The 14531-nt window shown below is 34.4% G+C and overlaps 1 protein-coding gene across 2 annotated transcripts in view; it reads left to right on the top strand.

Moving 5' to 3' along the window:
- The window catches only part of LOC149775262 (uncharacterized), a 56411-nt gene extending 45122 nt beyond the window's left edge, over positions 1–11289 (top strand). Inside the window, exons 17-22 of one of the 2 annotated variants that reach the window (XM_089943675.1) lie at positions 1053–1094; positions 2395–2506; positions 2977–3141; positions 3942–3995; positions 6712–6845; positions 9452–11289. In XM_089943675.1, coding sequence (XP_089799801.1) covers positions 1053–1094; positions 2395–2506; positions 2977–3141; positions 3942–3995; positions 6712–6845; positions 9452–9773 — 829 coding nt within the window. In that variant the 3' untranslated portion in view covers positions 9774–11289. Of the gene's footprint in view, positions 1–1052; positions 1095–1455; positions 1618–2394; positions 2507–2976; positions 3142–3941; positions 3996–6711; positions 6846–9451 lie in introns of those variants that run through there. The other variant, XM_089943676.1, reaches the window with a different exon arrangement.
- The last annotated feature ends 3242 nt before the right edge of the window (positions 11290–14531 follow it).

The raw sequence follows: 14531 nt of genomic DNA, 5'->3' as shown, positions 1-14531 counted from the left end.
GTAAGATCGTATTAGATTGTACGACAGTGCTACAAGTATCCTGTACATTTGATCATAAAATAGATTCTGCCATTTTAGATCCATGTTCCCGAAAACCGTGACCTTTAACGCTGTTAACATATGAGAATAAGAATGTGCAAATCCTATTATAACATGTACAAACGTTGTAAGTCTGGGTCGTGTAGTTTATTCATAATGGAGGTATAGGTGCCTATTCCCTATCAGAAACGACCATCTTGAGACATAATTTCACATTATATCCACGTGCTCATCATACAGAGTTAAATATTCGCAGTATCTGGTACATAGTAAAAGAATTGAACAACTAATTAATTTGCCGTTGAACCTAATGTTGAAATATGCAACAATATACATAATTTCTAAAATAGGTTGAGACATAAACCACATGTTTCCATTGACTTGTGTTAAAGACATATCTTCAACCTTGAAAATTAGGTGTTAAGCATTTCTTTGAGCCTCGTGTTGTTCAACAGGAGAACATCGGGTCTGCACCAAATAGCACAGCCTTTTTCATCAAACATTCTTATGCTATGTTGTCAGTAAGTAATTAAATAAAGGATAGGAAATTAAAAGGAATTATTTAGTCAGCTATGACATATAGACTGATGTTTATTAAATTAATCATGCAAAAATAAAATAAACCCAATTAATACGATCTTGAAATCTTAAGTACTTTGCTTTGAAATCCCACACCACACTACATCACCCCATTCACCAGTAGAATGGTTGCCTGGCTGTGGATGGGTACCTGTACGCTGATTCAAGTGGATGTGCGTATTTCCGGTACTACTTGATACAATCATGTTGTTCAAATGGCATTGTTCACTTTTCATTTATAAATTCACCCATGCGCAAATTTCGAAACTGTGAAGTGGAGCCTTACATCTCGTCCCTCGCAATAATTATTTAACAATGACATCAAATCGTTTGGATGTAATAACAACCTACTAAAGACTAAAAGTATAGGCATATGATAGACCTTATGTTGAAGAAATATATAGAGACAAAGGCTGACATTGACTTTCTTTCAGAACTTGTGTATCCTGTCACAGTGAAGCGATAGAAGTAATGAAGTAAGTTTACCCTCTTGATATTCATGTATTTTCATGTGATAACTAACATGAGTTCATTACGTTACACTGTGTGTATTGTAATTTCGTCTTAAACTCAAGATAAACCGATTTACTTTCCCAAAACATACATAAACTTCATACATACGTTTATAGGAAATTTAAAATGCCCATGATATGTTAACAACGTCAAGGCAAATTGGTTAGACATAGTACTGTGACCTAATTAGTCTTTATTTTGTTCGCTTGTTTCTTGTTTACTTTTTCCATAACAGACAAATTATCGCTCCTTCTCTCAATTATTTTCACGAACGATGGTTATAAGTCTTCAAGGATTATTTTTGTAGCTTTAACAATGTTTCAGTCTTATCGCTACGATGTCTGCAGTGTAGCAGTTTATAGTGATGTCTAGTACTGGGGCACCATGCCGAAGACATGTAGCATCATGTCCCATCCAGTCATATTATTCTGACACCATGCCAACCAGTCCTGACACTAACCTCTTGATGCTGAGTACCAAGCGAGGCAGCTGTATGTATCATGTTTATAAGTCTTTTGTATGACTCTGCAGGGGTTCGAACCCGCGACTTCCCCCATCCTAGGCGAACGTCCTAACCACTTATCGGTGTCAAAAAATATCATGCAGAAAGAGGACCGCATACGTCCGAGTTCATGTTATCCATACGTGGTGCGTTATCATACAGCCTTGTCTCGGTGCGTTATCATGCAGCCTTGTCTCCGTGCTTTATCAAGCAGAATTGTCTCCGTGCTTAATCATACAGCATTGTCTCCGTGCTTTATCATATAGCAAATGCTCGGTACTTTAATCAAGGCGTAAGGATACTAAGTGGGACGAAGTAATTCATTTTTTGAATGTGGTATTACAGTTCATTCGTGTTTCATATGTACATATAGTCTGGAGAAGAAAAGACATTATACACTTTTTACACTGTAACACAAAAATGCTATGTTATAATGTAGATCTGACCCATTATATTTATCACTTCATTACATTAAAAAAGACGGGGGTGGTGGTGGACGGAATATAATTAACAACCAAAGGGACTTTTCTGCCTCGTCTTTGTGGCATTACCTATCCTATGTAAACCAATGTTTTCGAAAAGTCTTAGAAATAATATATGTGTAGTTTGGTGATGGGTACGATATATTATACTCTTACCTGTGCTCGCCACATTCATAATGATATTCCAGCTGATTGTTATATGAAATATGTTGTATATATGTAATTCCTCTGAAGTACAAGATTCATTAAGCAGATTCTAACACCGTTTAATTTTCCTAGGCCTGGATTCACGAGAATCAGCCTTCCCTACTACTACGATGACGAAACTTGCAATTTTATTATAAACGCTACCAACATGGTTGCAACATATGGCTGGAGACTGCTTCCCCAGGTTGGTATTATAATTTGGATACGAAGATTCAGTGGGATTTACCAATACATCATTCCATCAAAAACCGTATAGCTACTAAGGATATTCAGATTTCCTGATTTGGAGGCTTCAGTAATCAGCATATATTTTTGCGATTACAGGATGCCTTTTTTGTTTTGGGTTTCATCCTTCGTTTGAAGACTCCCTCTGGATTCAGTAGATATTGATATTGGGAACAACAAGCAAACAAATAAAACTCTGTTTTATCCCCATATCTATTCTCGTTTGTTTATTTAGTTATTTTATATCAGTAGATGGTTTATCATACATTCTTTCTTTATTGAAAAGACAAACTAATCATTTAATGTCAGCATTTGATTTTATGCAAATGATTTTAACCCACTATGGTTAGTGGGAGACTAATTATTATTATTATGCATATTTATATTAAAGTATATGCTATACATATACAATATTTGATGTTTTTACAGTACACATTTGACTGCTACAGCGGATCATGGCGGCATAAAGAATTTTACAAGGATGATGCTCAGAAAAATCTACTAAGTTTGAACAATCTTGACTACGATAGAATTGGAACAGAACAAAATCAAAATACAAAGAAGCAGCCCGAAACTAAGCGTATCTCATACGAGGTACAGTGTTATTTGTCGAATGTAGGACACCGTTGAAATATATATATGAAATAATTTTATAAATTGTATGCGGAAAATATAGCTATGCTAAATATTCAAATCTTCATTATTAACTCATAATAATAATCATTATGTTGAGATACATAAAATATTATATATATATATATATATATATATATATATATATATATATATATATATATATATATATATATATATATATATGAAAATTAAACCAATGATGTACTTGTTAGTATTTGTACTTATAGTCATCTTTACTACCTTTATTTCTATTTTCATGGTGAGAGCAAAGGATGATGTTTCTAAGGAAGCTATTAACAGAAATCGCATCCGTTATCTACTCATCACTCCTAATCTTAGATACTTTTAAGTAAAAAACTTTGATGTAGCTTAGTTTCGATCCGAAGTGAGCCAGTGAGTCATTTTGCATGTTGATGGTTCCTCGAAAACGTTTTACAACCTATCCTACATATTGTTTTCGCTGGCATGTCATCTAGTATTATAAAACGTGCACAGTTGAAACACATGTGCTGCCTAGAAACAGGGTTTGTTGTCCGAGACCTCTTGGAAATGATTCATGAAACGTTTGATAAAGGTTTAATAGCCATCGATGTCAAGGATGTATGATCGAGGATCATCCTATTCTCTGATGGTATGTAGGGAAGTGGAAAACGTAATATATATATATATATATATATATATATATATATATATATATATATATATATATATATATATATATATATATATATATATATATATATATATATATTTTGCAGGAGACTCTTAGAATGGCAGAAAAGTTGTACAGTGCAGCAGATCATGCGGACAATGTAAGACTTCTAATTTCATTTATCATTTATTATACTCTGTCCTAAATTTTTAATTATTGCCATGTAAAATATTCAATTCAATAATACTTTAGTTTTGAAAAGTCTTTTTGTGTTGGGGTACTTATCAATTGTTCAATTATTAGGTAATTTGCCTTTGAGAACAAGCGTTATCATATCGTCCTAAGAGACTCGTCATTACAGTTTACCTTGCGATAACGTATTCCCAACATAGTCGTCATTACCATTTACGTTGCGATAACGTATTCCCAACATAGTCGTCATTACAGTTTACCTTGCGATAACGTATTCCCAACATAGTCGTCATTACCATTTACGTTGCGATCACGTGATTCTAACATAGTCGTCATTACAGTTTACCTTGCGATCACGTATTCCCAACATAGTCATCATTACAGTTTACCTTGCGATCACGTATTCCCAACATAGTCATCATTACAGTTTACCTTGCGATCACGTATTCCCAACATAGTCATCATTACAGTTTACCTTGCGATCACATATTCCCAACACACTCGTCAATACAGTTTGTCTTGCAATAATCCAAACACCTTATACGCGCTATTTAGCTCTAGTTTCATTAATGTCCCCTGGTATGAGTATTTACAATTTGATGGATAATCCGTCCATAGCAGTTTTAATTCAAAGGACTAGTATGTCTTCAAATATAGGCGAAATTTCGTGCAAAGTGAGCGTGTCCGTCCGTCTGTCCCTTCGTCTTTTCCGTACAATAAATCTCTTAATTGGTATTGGATTTGAATCAGATTGGTATGCTCCTTGATATAGACAAAGCCATAAACCCTGTATTTTTGTTCACATTATACGAGGTTGTTTTGCAGATTTGAAGTCCTTGATTTCATGACCCACGTTCTCTCTTTGCTGCCCCATACCTCACATTATTGTTATCAAATTTCAAAAGAAGTTGGCGATTGGCTTAATTGTTTGAGACCTTGTCTTGTTTCGATTTTCATTGATATGCATCATCGTTAAACTGACTTATAGCCGATGAATAACAGGCTCATTGTCTTATGTTTTAACACATTAACTCCCTTGATTATTGTTGGACTTATCCAAACAGCGTTTGTAGCTTGAACTTTAGAACATTTCCTGAATACGATTGTCAACTGTCTACATCGCCATTTAGCTGCGTTACTGCTCCTAATTATTAGAACCACCTTGCTTCATTTTTACCAAGTAACTCTCTTGACGTCAACCAATGTTGGTATACATTTGCGGAGTTTAAGTTTCAGCGATCTGGGTCATCGTTGAGTTTTGTTACTGCCCCTAATTGACAGACCCATTTGTTTTCGTGTCAGCACCATAACTCGCTCAATTATTGTTAGATGTCAACCAAATGTTTTAGAATCAGTATATTGAGCCCTCTTTTCAACCTTCTCCTTCATCGTTAAAAGAGTTATAGTTCCTGCTTTTCAGACCCATGTACATTCGTTTCTGCACAATAAATCTCTTGATCGGTATTCATCTGAAGTCAGGGCTGAGTTTGATTTTTTGCGTTTTAAGTCATTTTCTGGGCGGTGTAATAGTATATATATAAATCAACTCTTAGCGGAGTTATAGTCCCTATATTACGTATCATTCCATTTTTATTTGGTAAATATCGTTTTATTATAGTCATAGGTCCTTGGCGGAATTTGATCACAAACTTCTACGTAATTATTTAGCAATTTTATACCCCTAAAGATTTAGATGCATTCGCTTTCAGTTGTCGACATCTGAAAAATATAGTTACCTGCATGATAATATTGACAAAAACTACCGTGAGTAAAATTATGACGTGATACGGCCACTGATACACATACTCACCAGTTATCATTTCTGCACAATGATTCCCTTTCCGAAGTTCAAATTTTTGATATTAATGAAAACGGTCTTGAATTTTATTGCTAGTGTTGCTTTAGATTTTGCTCAGCATACAGCATCTTTTTTTGGAGTAAGTATGGTCCATGGTTGTTGGGTTATCCAGGTCCATTTTGATTTAACGTAACGGTAATTTTAGTAATATCATATTATGTCATCGTTTAGTGGAGTTATAGGTCCTGAATGATAGGTACACATTTTTCAATGCAGCTTTACATTAATGAGACCTCACTCAGATCGATTGTTAGTGTTCTACGTTATCATCATTCTTCCATTACAAATTATATCTTAACTCATTTCGCATATCACCATTATCACCTAGTCCCTTCTTCTATAAATCTACACTATGGTGCTTTCAACGAGGTCAGAGTGGTGGTTGTGGATTGTGGACATCCGTTGTTGAAGTTTTCTTGTTTGTGGCTTTATAGTTTTTGTAGTTTGGCCAGATAAATACAAAAATTATGTCTCATATTTGCATAGGTTTTTATCTAAATCTTATATAAAGCAAAGGCGACAAGGAAGCTACAACAACCCACTGAGTTTTAATTTTTGTTTCATATCTTATAAACGATTTTTTATACTGAAATCGCTTTATCTCACTCATCTCGTATAAGGATATATTTATAATATGGCAGAGAATGATTGTAAGGCGAAGTAATCTGCAAAGACATTGCGCCTTATAAACTTCATGTCATCTGAACCATTTTAATGTCCCCAAATAATCTGGGATACAAATGTTATATCCAAATCTATGAGCAGTTCCATACAGTCTAGGCTATTTACACACAAAAAGCTTGACACGTGCTATTCATTCCTTCAGATTCGGCCGTCATCAGCGACTGATGCGCTTCGTGAACTGCTACCTAGAGAAAAGCAGAAATACATCTGGTTTCTTACGTCCCAGGAGGCCGTAGAAATTCTTTCTGGTAACGAGGATTCAATCAGGAAGACAAGGTACTGAAATTCCTAATGAATAAAGTTTTAATAGCATTCAATTTATCTCATTTATTTTATACTTGTTTGATATACCGATCATGCATAGTGTAGTTTCATTGCCAATTCATACATGCCTAATTGACATACTATGAATATATCTCTTTAAAGTCTGCCGCGCTGTATGACACTTTATATGTCATGGTATTTTGATGTGATCACTGAATGTGATTCAAGCAAATGTTGTGTCATTATCTTAAGACAATTGTCAATATTAGAGCATAGTTGCACGGTAGTTTTTGTTATCTAATTGAGACAATGCTCCCCTGAGTACTGTGACACAGTTGTTTTAAGCCCAAATGCCGCCGTTAGGTGCAAACATTCATAAATGCAAAATCATTTGAATAATACTGAATCATGAAAGATGTTGGGCTTTAACATAGTTGTTTTTCATTAAAACCAGTTAATTTCGATGTTTCGTCACATTAGGAGCATGTGAGATGCCCTGCCATTTTCCACATGTGTACGAATTAATCCAATGTTGATTGGCAATATCCGTGAGTCAGCCAAATTCAATCGAAAGCTAGCACACCAGATTTTATGACGTTATTGATGTGCACATAACAAGCTAGCAACAGTCCTTGTCGGATTGTCCTCAGCCCAAATTTGCCCTTCATAGTATATTTACCCCCCCCCCCCAGCTGATCAACAGTTTTCATCTTATTTTTTATATACGCTTTTTCTTGAAAGATCTGCTTAAAAGAATGGGGCCTGCCTCTTTTCAATCCCTCTAAAATCAATTTGTGCGCGATGCGAATATTGTAGTCATGCGAGTAGTTATTAACGGAATTTGTCGAATGTATCACATTGGAGCACTCCGGAAAAAGATCGCAATTACGAGCAACTTCGTTGACTGAATTAATGGGTGGAGCCTTTTAATTCTAAACTGAATATTTGAACATCGTTTACATTTAACATATTGATTAGTTCTAAGAAATGTATATGACTGAAAACGTTTTTAATAAATCATTTCCTTCCTTCCCAACGTTTGTTAGATCGAAGGAAAGGTGACATTTATGATAAAAGACGGCATTGGGTTTACATTTTAAGTGTTAATAGACGACTTAGTGACATAACATCGCATACGTATGTGTTTCATACTTGTGTCACCGACGCTAAGTATGGAGGTATTTATTGATGGAACAGCAAGCGATAAAAAAATCCCCATCCAAAACAAATAGAAAAATAAAGAAAGAAACCATATAATTTTACGAGAGTCATTTTTAAAGCCAGTCATTTGAAATAGGTGAAGACCTGGTGAAGGAGCGCGGTTACAGTCGTATCTGACATGATGTGTTTACCTGCTAAGTGTTACTCCAAACTGCAGTGGAAAATCTCTGAAAAAACAACAGTACTTCTGTTTGACATCAAGGAGATGTTTTGCATAATAGAACGTGCGATTTTGCAAATATGTGTTTTTATGTTGCGCTGAATATTAATGTCTTCGATGAATATTGAAAGTATTTGTTTTGTTACGACTTTATATAAAAACAAATAACTCGTCTCTGCCTTCTTTACTTGCATTGTTCTGAATTAGTGTTTACCATCTACTAAAAGATTCTGACTGACTATGTGAAAAACAGGTTATAGAAACATGAAATGATTTTTTAAGCAGAATTACTATGCCGGAGATACGCGTTACTCCATGAGCAGTCAATTTGACTGATATGATATATTGTTGCTGACTAGCGTTGATAAGAATGTTTCCTCCAACTTCCATTGAGACTATTCGTAATGGACCGCTCCTTTGTTTAATGAAAACCCTTCACACCATTCAGCAACTTTTGTTAGATGTAATATGCTGACTCAAATGCATTTTTCCACGCATTGAGCACAACTCAGACCGATATTCAGCGGCCCTTAAATTTGCGCTTTCACTAATTGATATAGGTGTATATTTTCAAAGCAGAATATGTGCCTAGAAAATGCTCATTTGTAGAAAAATCACAATCACCCTCCTTTTCTGACAAACTTATACTCATTATTCCCACTATGAAACCAAAGTCATATGGACAAAGTTGATTTGCCTACCAGGGCCCAGCAACATGGAACAATTGTCCACTGAACGTAGACACACAAACACTGTGATCTCATTCAAGAGTGCTCTTAAAACTCACCTATTTCGACTGCAAGAACAAACTTCAAGACCTAATAATGTTTGCTACCTTATATATTTTCAGCATGACTTTATGTTTCTAATTGCATCGTGTTTATTTTTTGTAATCATATCATTATATATGGGTTTTTTTATTTGCTTTAGATATTGTATAATGTTGTAAAGCGCTTAAAGCTTCTAAAGATAAGGCACTATACAATGTCTTCATTATCACTATTAGTGTCATTATTAATTCTCTGGCATTTGCAAAGGTTCGTGTCTGAAGTTTGTTGTGTCCATGGATTATTCTGTTTCCTTTTCATCAACGACAACATCCAATTAAGAGGCTGAGTTGTCAATAGGACTTCATTGAAGTGCTATGATCCGTTATAAAGTCTATGTAGACTAGACAATTTTTAGCCAGAATGTACAGAGTAAGGAAAATTATTCAAACTATAATTTTCTTTCCCAGGCTGCCATTTCGCCTTCGTGTGCAAACCCCTTTGTGCAGTATGTTTAGAAGCCAAGATAAAGAGATCCCGCCCCCTTTGGATCAAAAATCGTCACCAAAAAACCCGACCCCTTTGGATCAAGAATCGTCACCAAAAACGGAACAAGATGTATCACAGTCTGTACATCGAAACCTAGGTCAATCAGAAAAGGATACGTCCTTACCTCCAATTAGAAAGGAAAAGAATGTCGTCTACACAAACGATGTCAAACAAAAGTTACCACATTTTCCTGTTTACAGAACACCAAGAGACGTTTATCGTCATGAACAACCTACAAGATAGTAATATATTCATGTAGAAGATGTTATGTGATACTGAGTACTGTATTTTCCTATTTATTACCATGACAATATTTTGTGTTCACACTCCCAGGGAAAGATTTATGGATTTCTAGTTTTCTTCTTGATCTAAAAGTAACTGTTATGCCCAGCCTATTGTTATAACGTACTGATGATTTGCAGGTAAATCTATACGATTCATATTCCAAATTATGCAACTGACGATTGAATGTACTTGCAAATGGTATTGTTAAGTATGTACATGTATTTACTTTACGTCTATTATTATTTTCTTGTAAATGAATGAGTGTACTAGTACATGGTATTGTTAAGTATGTACATGTATTTGCTTTAAGTCTATTGTTATTTAGTTGTAACTGAATGAGTGTAATAGTACATGATATTGTTAAGTATGTACATATATTTACTTTAAGTGTATTGTTAGTTTCTTGTAACTGAATGAGTGTCCTAGGACATGGTATTGTCAAGTATGTACATGTATTTACTTCTTTAAGTCTATTGTTATTTTCTTGTAACTGGTTCGTTTTGGTGCAACTATACCGGTAAGCAAAGTTGATAAATAAAATGGCATGTTTTGCATTGTGATATACAGTTCATCAATTTGCATCCTAGAGTATATATGATATATCTCTGTAAAAAATAATATGTACATTCATTTAAAGAAAATATAGTATACATGGTAAGTTCTATTTTTGCATTTGTAGACAATAATGTGAAATATATAGTTCCGCGTTGCAAACTGGTTAAACCGGCGAGCACTATTATAGAGCTAAATCTTATAGCGTGTTTTGACAGGTCGAAATTATTTATGTACGCCACTGTTACGGAGTAAAAACGTTGCAAACAATAACATCCAACACAAAGTAGATTCCCACCCAATTTTTAATGTACACCCAAGCTAGGCTCAAGACGACTACCATTTACAGAGAACAGATTGGTAGTTTTACACCATGGCATTAGTTTATCAAAACTGCAGAATGGTGACTAAGCTAGAGTTCATTAACAGTATAAATTCTTGCTTATACAGAGATGACAAATACAGACTCCAAGTCCTATGGGTCAAAATCTTTATCAGTATCAGATATGCGAACTATGTGAAATGTGTTTTTAACATTACCATATCTGACTGTTTAAAACTTTTTAAACTTAAACTACCATATACACCCATGTTTCTTGTCTCAATAATAATCGATATTTATACAATAAATTGGAGGGAAATGTTCAGCATTAATATGACGGCAACTGCCACGTTTATTATGTTTGCAAAACTTTCCTTATAAGGAGGTTCAATAAGAATGTTGAATATTTTCGTAAACTTTCTACATGCAGAAAAATTAAATTCACCTAACTTTTATGTTGCCTTTTTAACTTGAATCCATTATTTAGAATATACAAGAATTTTTTATCGTATGTTGTCTGGCTAATTACACTAAGTATATGTACATAACTCATCGAATCCTTATAAATCTCCATGCAGATAAAATACAATTATTAAAGGATGGCGCAGTTTTCTGGTTTTGTTTCTCGTCTTTTGATGAATTAATATTTACAATCTGAGCAGTTGTTTGTGTTGAATTTAAATTTATACGGTAGTTTTAGCAGTTATAATCATATCGTTACCGAAGATTCAATACATACCAAAAAAGTGTACAACGGGTAACTGTGTTCAAATAACTGACCTCAGTGGAGTGACTTTGTAACCGTTTTACAGTTGACCTCAGTAGGTGCCATTAAAGATAAGTATGGGAACTCCTATTGGAAAGTTGTCCATAGGTTTAATATGGGAATGTGTTTATAGGGACAAAAGGGTTTGTAGCGACAAAAGGGTTTATGGGGACAAATCGGTCTATGATGACAAACGGGAAAGGTGACATGACTATGACAAACAAGCAAACACATACGCATACAATACAACACCCGCTTTTTTATTACTATCCAAGCACACCACATATAGAATACAGCACCCACCGTTTGATTACCATCGGAAATGTTTAGGGGTCTACGGAAATTTAACATGATACCTGTTTACTGAATTGAACACAGAGGGATAGAGGCAACAGTGTTTAACTTCAAAGAGTCAAACTTTTACAAGGGTCTACCAAGCATTAATATGAAATAGTTGTCTACTGTCTACCATCTCCTATACATAATTCAAAAGGTTTTGTGTAGTCTCTTAGATCCCACACCTACTATCAGTGAAGGTAGTAGTGTGTAAACGAACGGGCCAAATCTTACAAACATACCATCCATCACATCACCTATACCATCCAATACCGCATACACGCAATCCAAACTGTCTTCTGGAGCGCCTAAAATCCCAAACCAATTGTCAGAAGATATGGAGCTATGTAAGGGAAGGAGCTGAAATCGCAGATATATACATCCATCATACCAGCTATACCATTCAACAACCCATATGCACAATCCAAAACGTCATGTAAAGTATCTAACAATCTACACTTACTAACAGAATAAACGGGTAGATGTAATAATAACGAAATGAAATCTGACAAATATACTACCCAGCACACAATCTATACCATTCAATACCCCATACATACAATGTAAATGCATTTTGTAGTGACTAAAATCCCACACCAGCTATCAGAATATAGGAGTATTTTTTAAGAAGGAGATACAATCGCACATATTTACTATCCAAACATACCTATATTATCCAACACCCCATAAAACATAATCAAAAACACCTTGTCTAGTGTCAATGGCCCCACCCTATCTATTTTGTAAAAGAAGATGAAATCTCAAAATATATACTATTCAAGAAATCACTTCTTCCATCCAATACGCCATGTACACTATCCAAAACGCCTTATGTTGTCTCTTACAGCCCACACGCACTATCAGAAGAAAGAGGTACAGTGTAAACTTAATCTCACTAATATAGTTTACATCACAACACCTGTTCCATCATCTGCCATATACACACAATTCAGTATGCCTTGCTTGCGACAACGGTACTTTTCTCGGTCACACGCATCTTTTAGAAATGAGATACTTTTTCATGATTGACAAATAAATTAAAACTGTTTGATTCAAGGAGGTATTAGGGAAACATAAGTCACTTAAGTACCTGTTTGTTATTTTGACAAAAATGGGGACCTTATGAGAGAATGGAGACCACCAGAGGTACCCGACAGTGATGAGTGATCAGTGAGCTGTCAAATGTTTAATCTTAATTTGTATATACAGGAAATTCTTAGTCTTGGCCATGAAACACCTTTGGCTGGCCATTGTGTGGACATTACGACTTATCGAAATTAAACACCTTTAGCTGGCCATTGTGTGGACATTACGACTTATCGAAATTAAACACCTTTGGCTGGCCATTGTGTGGACATTACGACTTATCGAAATTAAACACCTTTAGCTGGCCATTGTGTGGACATTACGACTTATCGAAATTAAACACCTTTGGCTGGCCATTGTGGGGACATTACGACTTATCGAAATAAAACACCTTTGGCTGGACATTGTGTGGACATTACGACTTATCGAAATTAAACACCTTTGGCTGGCCATTGTGGGGACATTACGACTTATCGAAATGAAACACCTTTGGCTGGCCAATGTGGGGACATTAGGACTTATCGAAAGATCTTGATTCATTTTTATTAGCCGAAAATTGTAAGTGATGTTTGTAGATTATGTAGATCTTGTCACACTTTGAAAATTTCATTGTATTTCTTAATACAAATTTTTTATTAGTTTGGTAATTAAGTAAAAAGGTATCATGTTTTAAAACACCCAATTTTGATATTGGTCTGAAGAATTTATTTAATCTGTGTTACTAATTCACATATTTTTTAATTATTCATAAACGTGTGAAAGATAAACATCATTTCGAAACTATCATGGTGCGAGATTGCTAATGTTACAGAAGTATTTATCTACCATTTTATTTGTATAATACTCCGAACATTAAACAGAACATATAAGTAGAAGAACAAATCATATAAGTCTTGTAATGTTAGTGCTAATCTTACATCTCCAGGTGAGCCAGAAGGCGTTGGGATCAAGCTTCCATGGTTACGCACTGATCAAAATAATATCCCACATGTGCAGTTCCCGAAAGGTGACACAGAGGTAACGTCAACAGGCTTGCCAGCACTTTGCATAGCCTACCAGTGTAGTATAGATGAAATAAGTATCAAATTGGCCACGAATCTTAAGACAGAGCAAAATGAAATTATTTATGTTGTAACCAGTGCTTTTCAAAGAAAAAATAATGACATGTAAAAACATATGAACATCAGTGGAGGATCATAAACAAGTTCTTAATTCAATTAAAATTTATGAAACGAGTTAACGATTAAAGACTAAGACAGGTTGAAGCTATTCGAAGTATTTCATACTTTCATCTGAAATAATCAAGAATATAAGATTCTATTGTGTATAAATTCCGATGTTACTCAACTAGACCCTCAAAGGTAGTATAAAGAGTTGAACTTAAATTACATTCGGATGCTTTGGCGTTCATCATAGATGTTGTCATGTCATCATTTTTTATGTCACTGGGTGTTATTAAACGTGTGTAATATTAATAAATATTATATCTTTATATATATATATATATATATATATATATATATATATATATATATATATATATATATATATATATATATATAGATAGATATAGATAGATATATATATATATATATATTATATATATATATATATATATATATATATATATATATATATATATATATATATATAT

Source organism: Sinohyriopsis cumingii, chromosome 19 (genome assembly GCF_028554795.1).
Source record: "Sinohyriopsis cumingii isolate HCF-2022 chromosome 19, ASM2855479v2, whole genome shotgun sequence".
In the NCBI taxonomy this organism is placed as follows: domain Eukaryota; kingdom Metazoa; phylum Mollusca; class Bivalvia; order Unionida; family Unionidae; genus Sinohyriopsis; species Sinohyriopsis cumingii.
The sequence above is the reverse complement of the archived record's forward strand: the minus strand, read 5'-3'. Positions and strand labels throughout refer to the sequence as shown.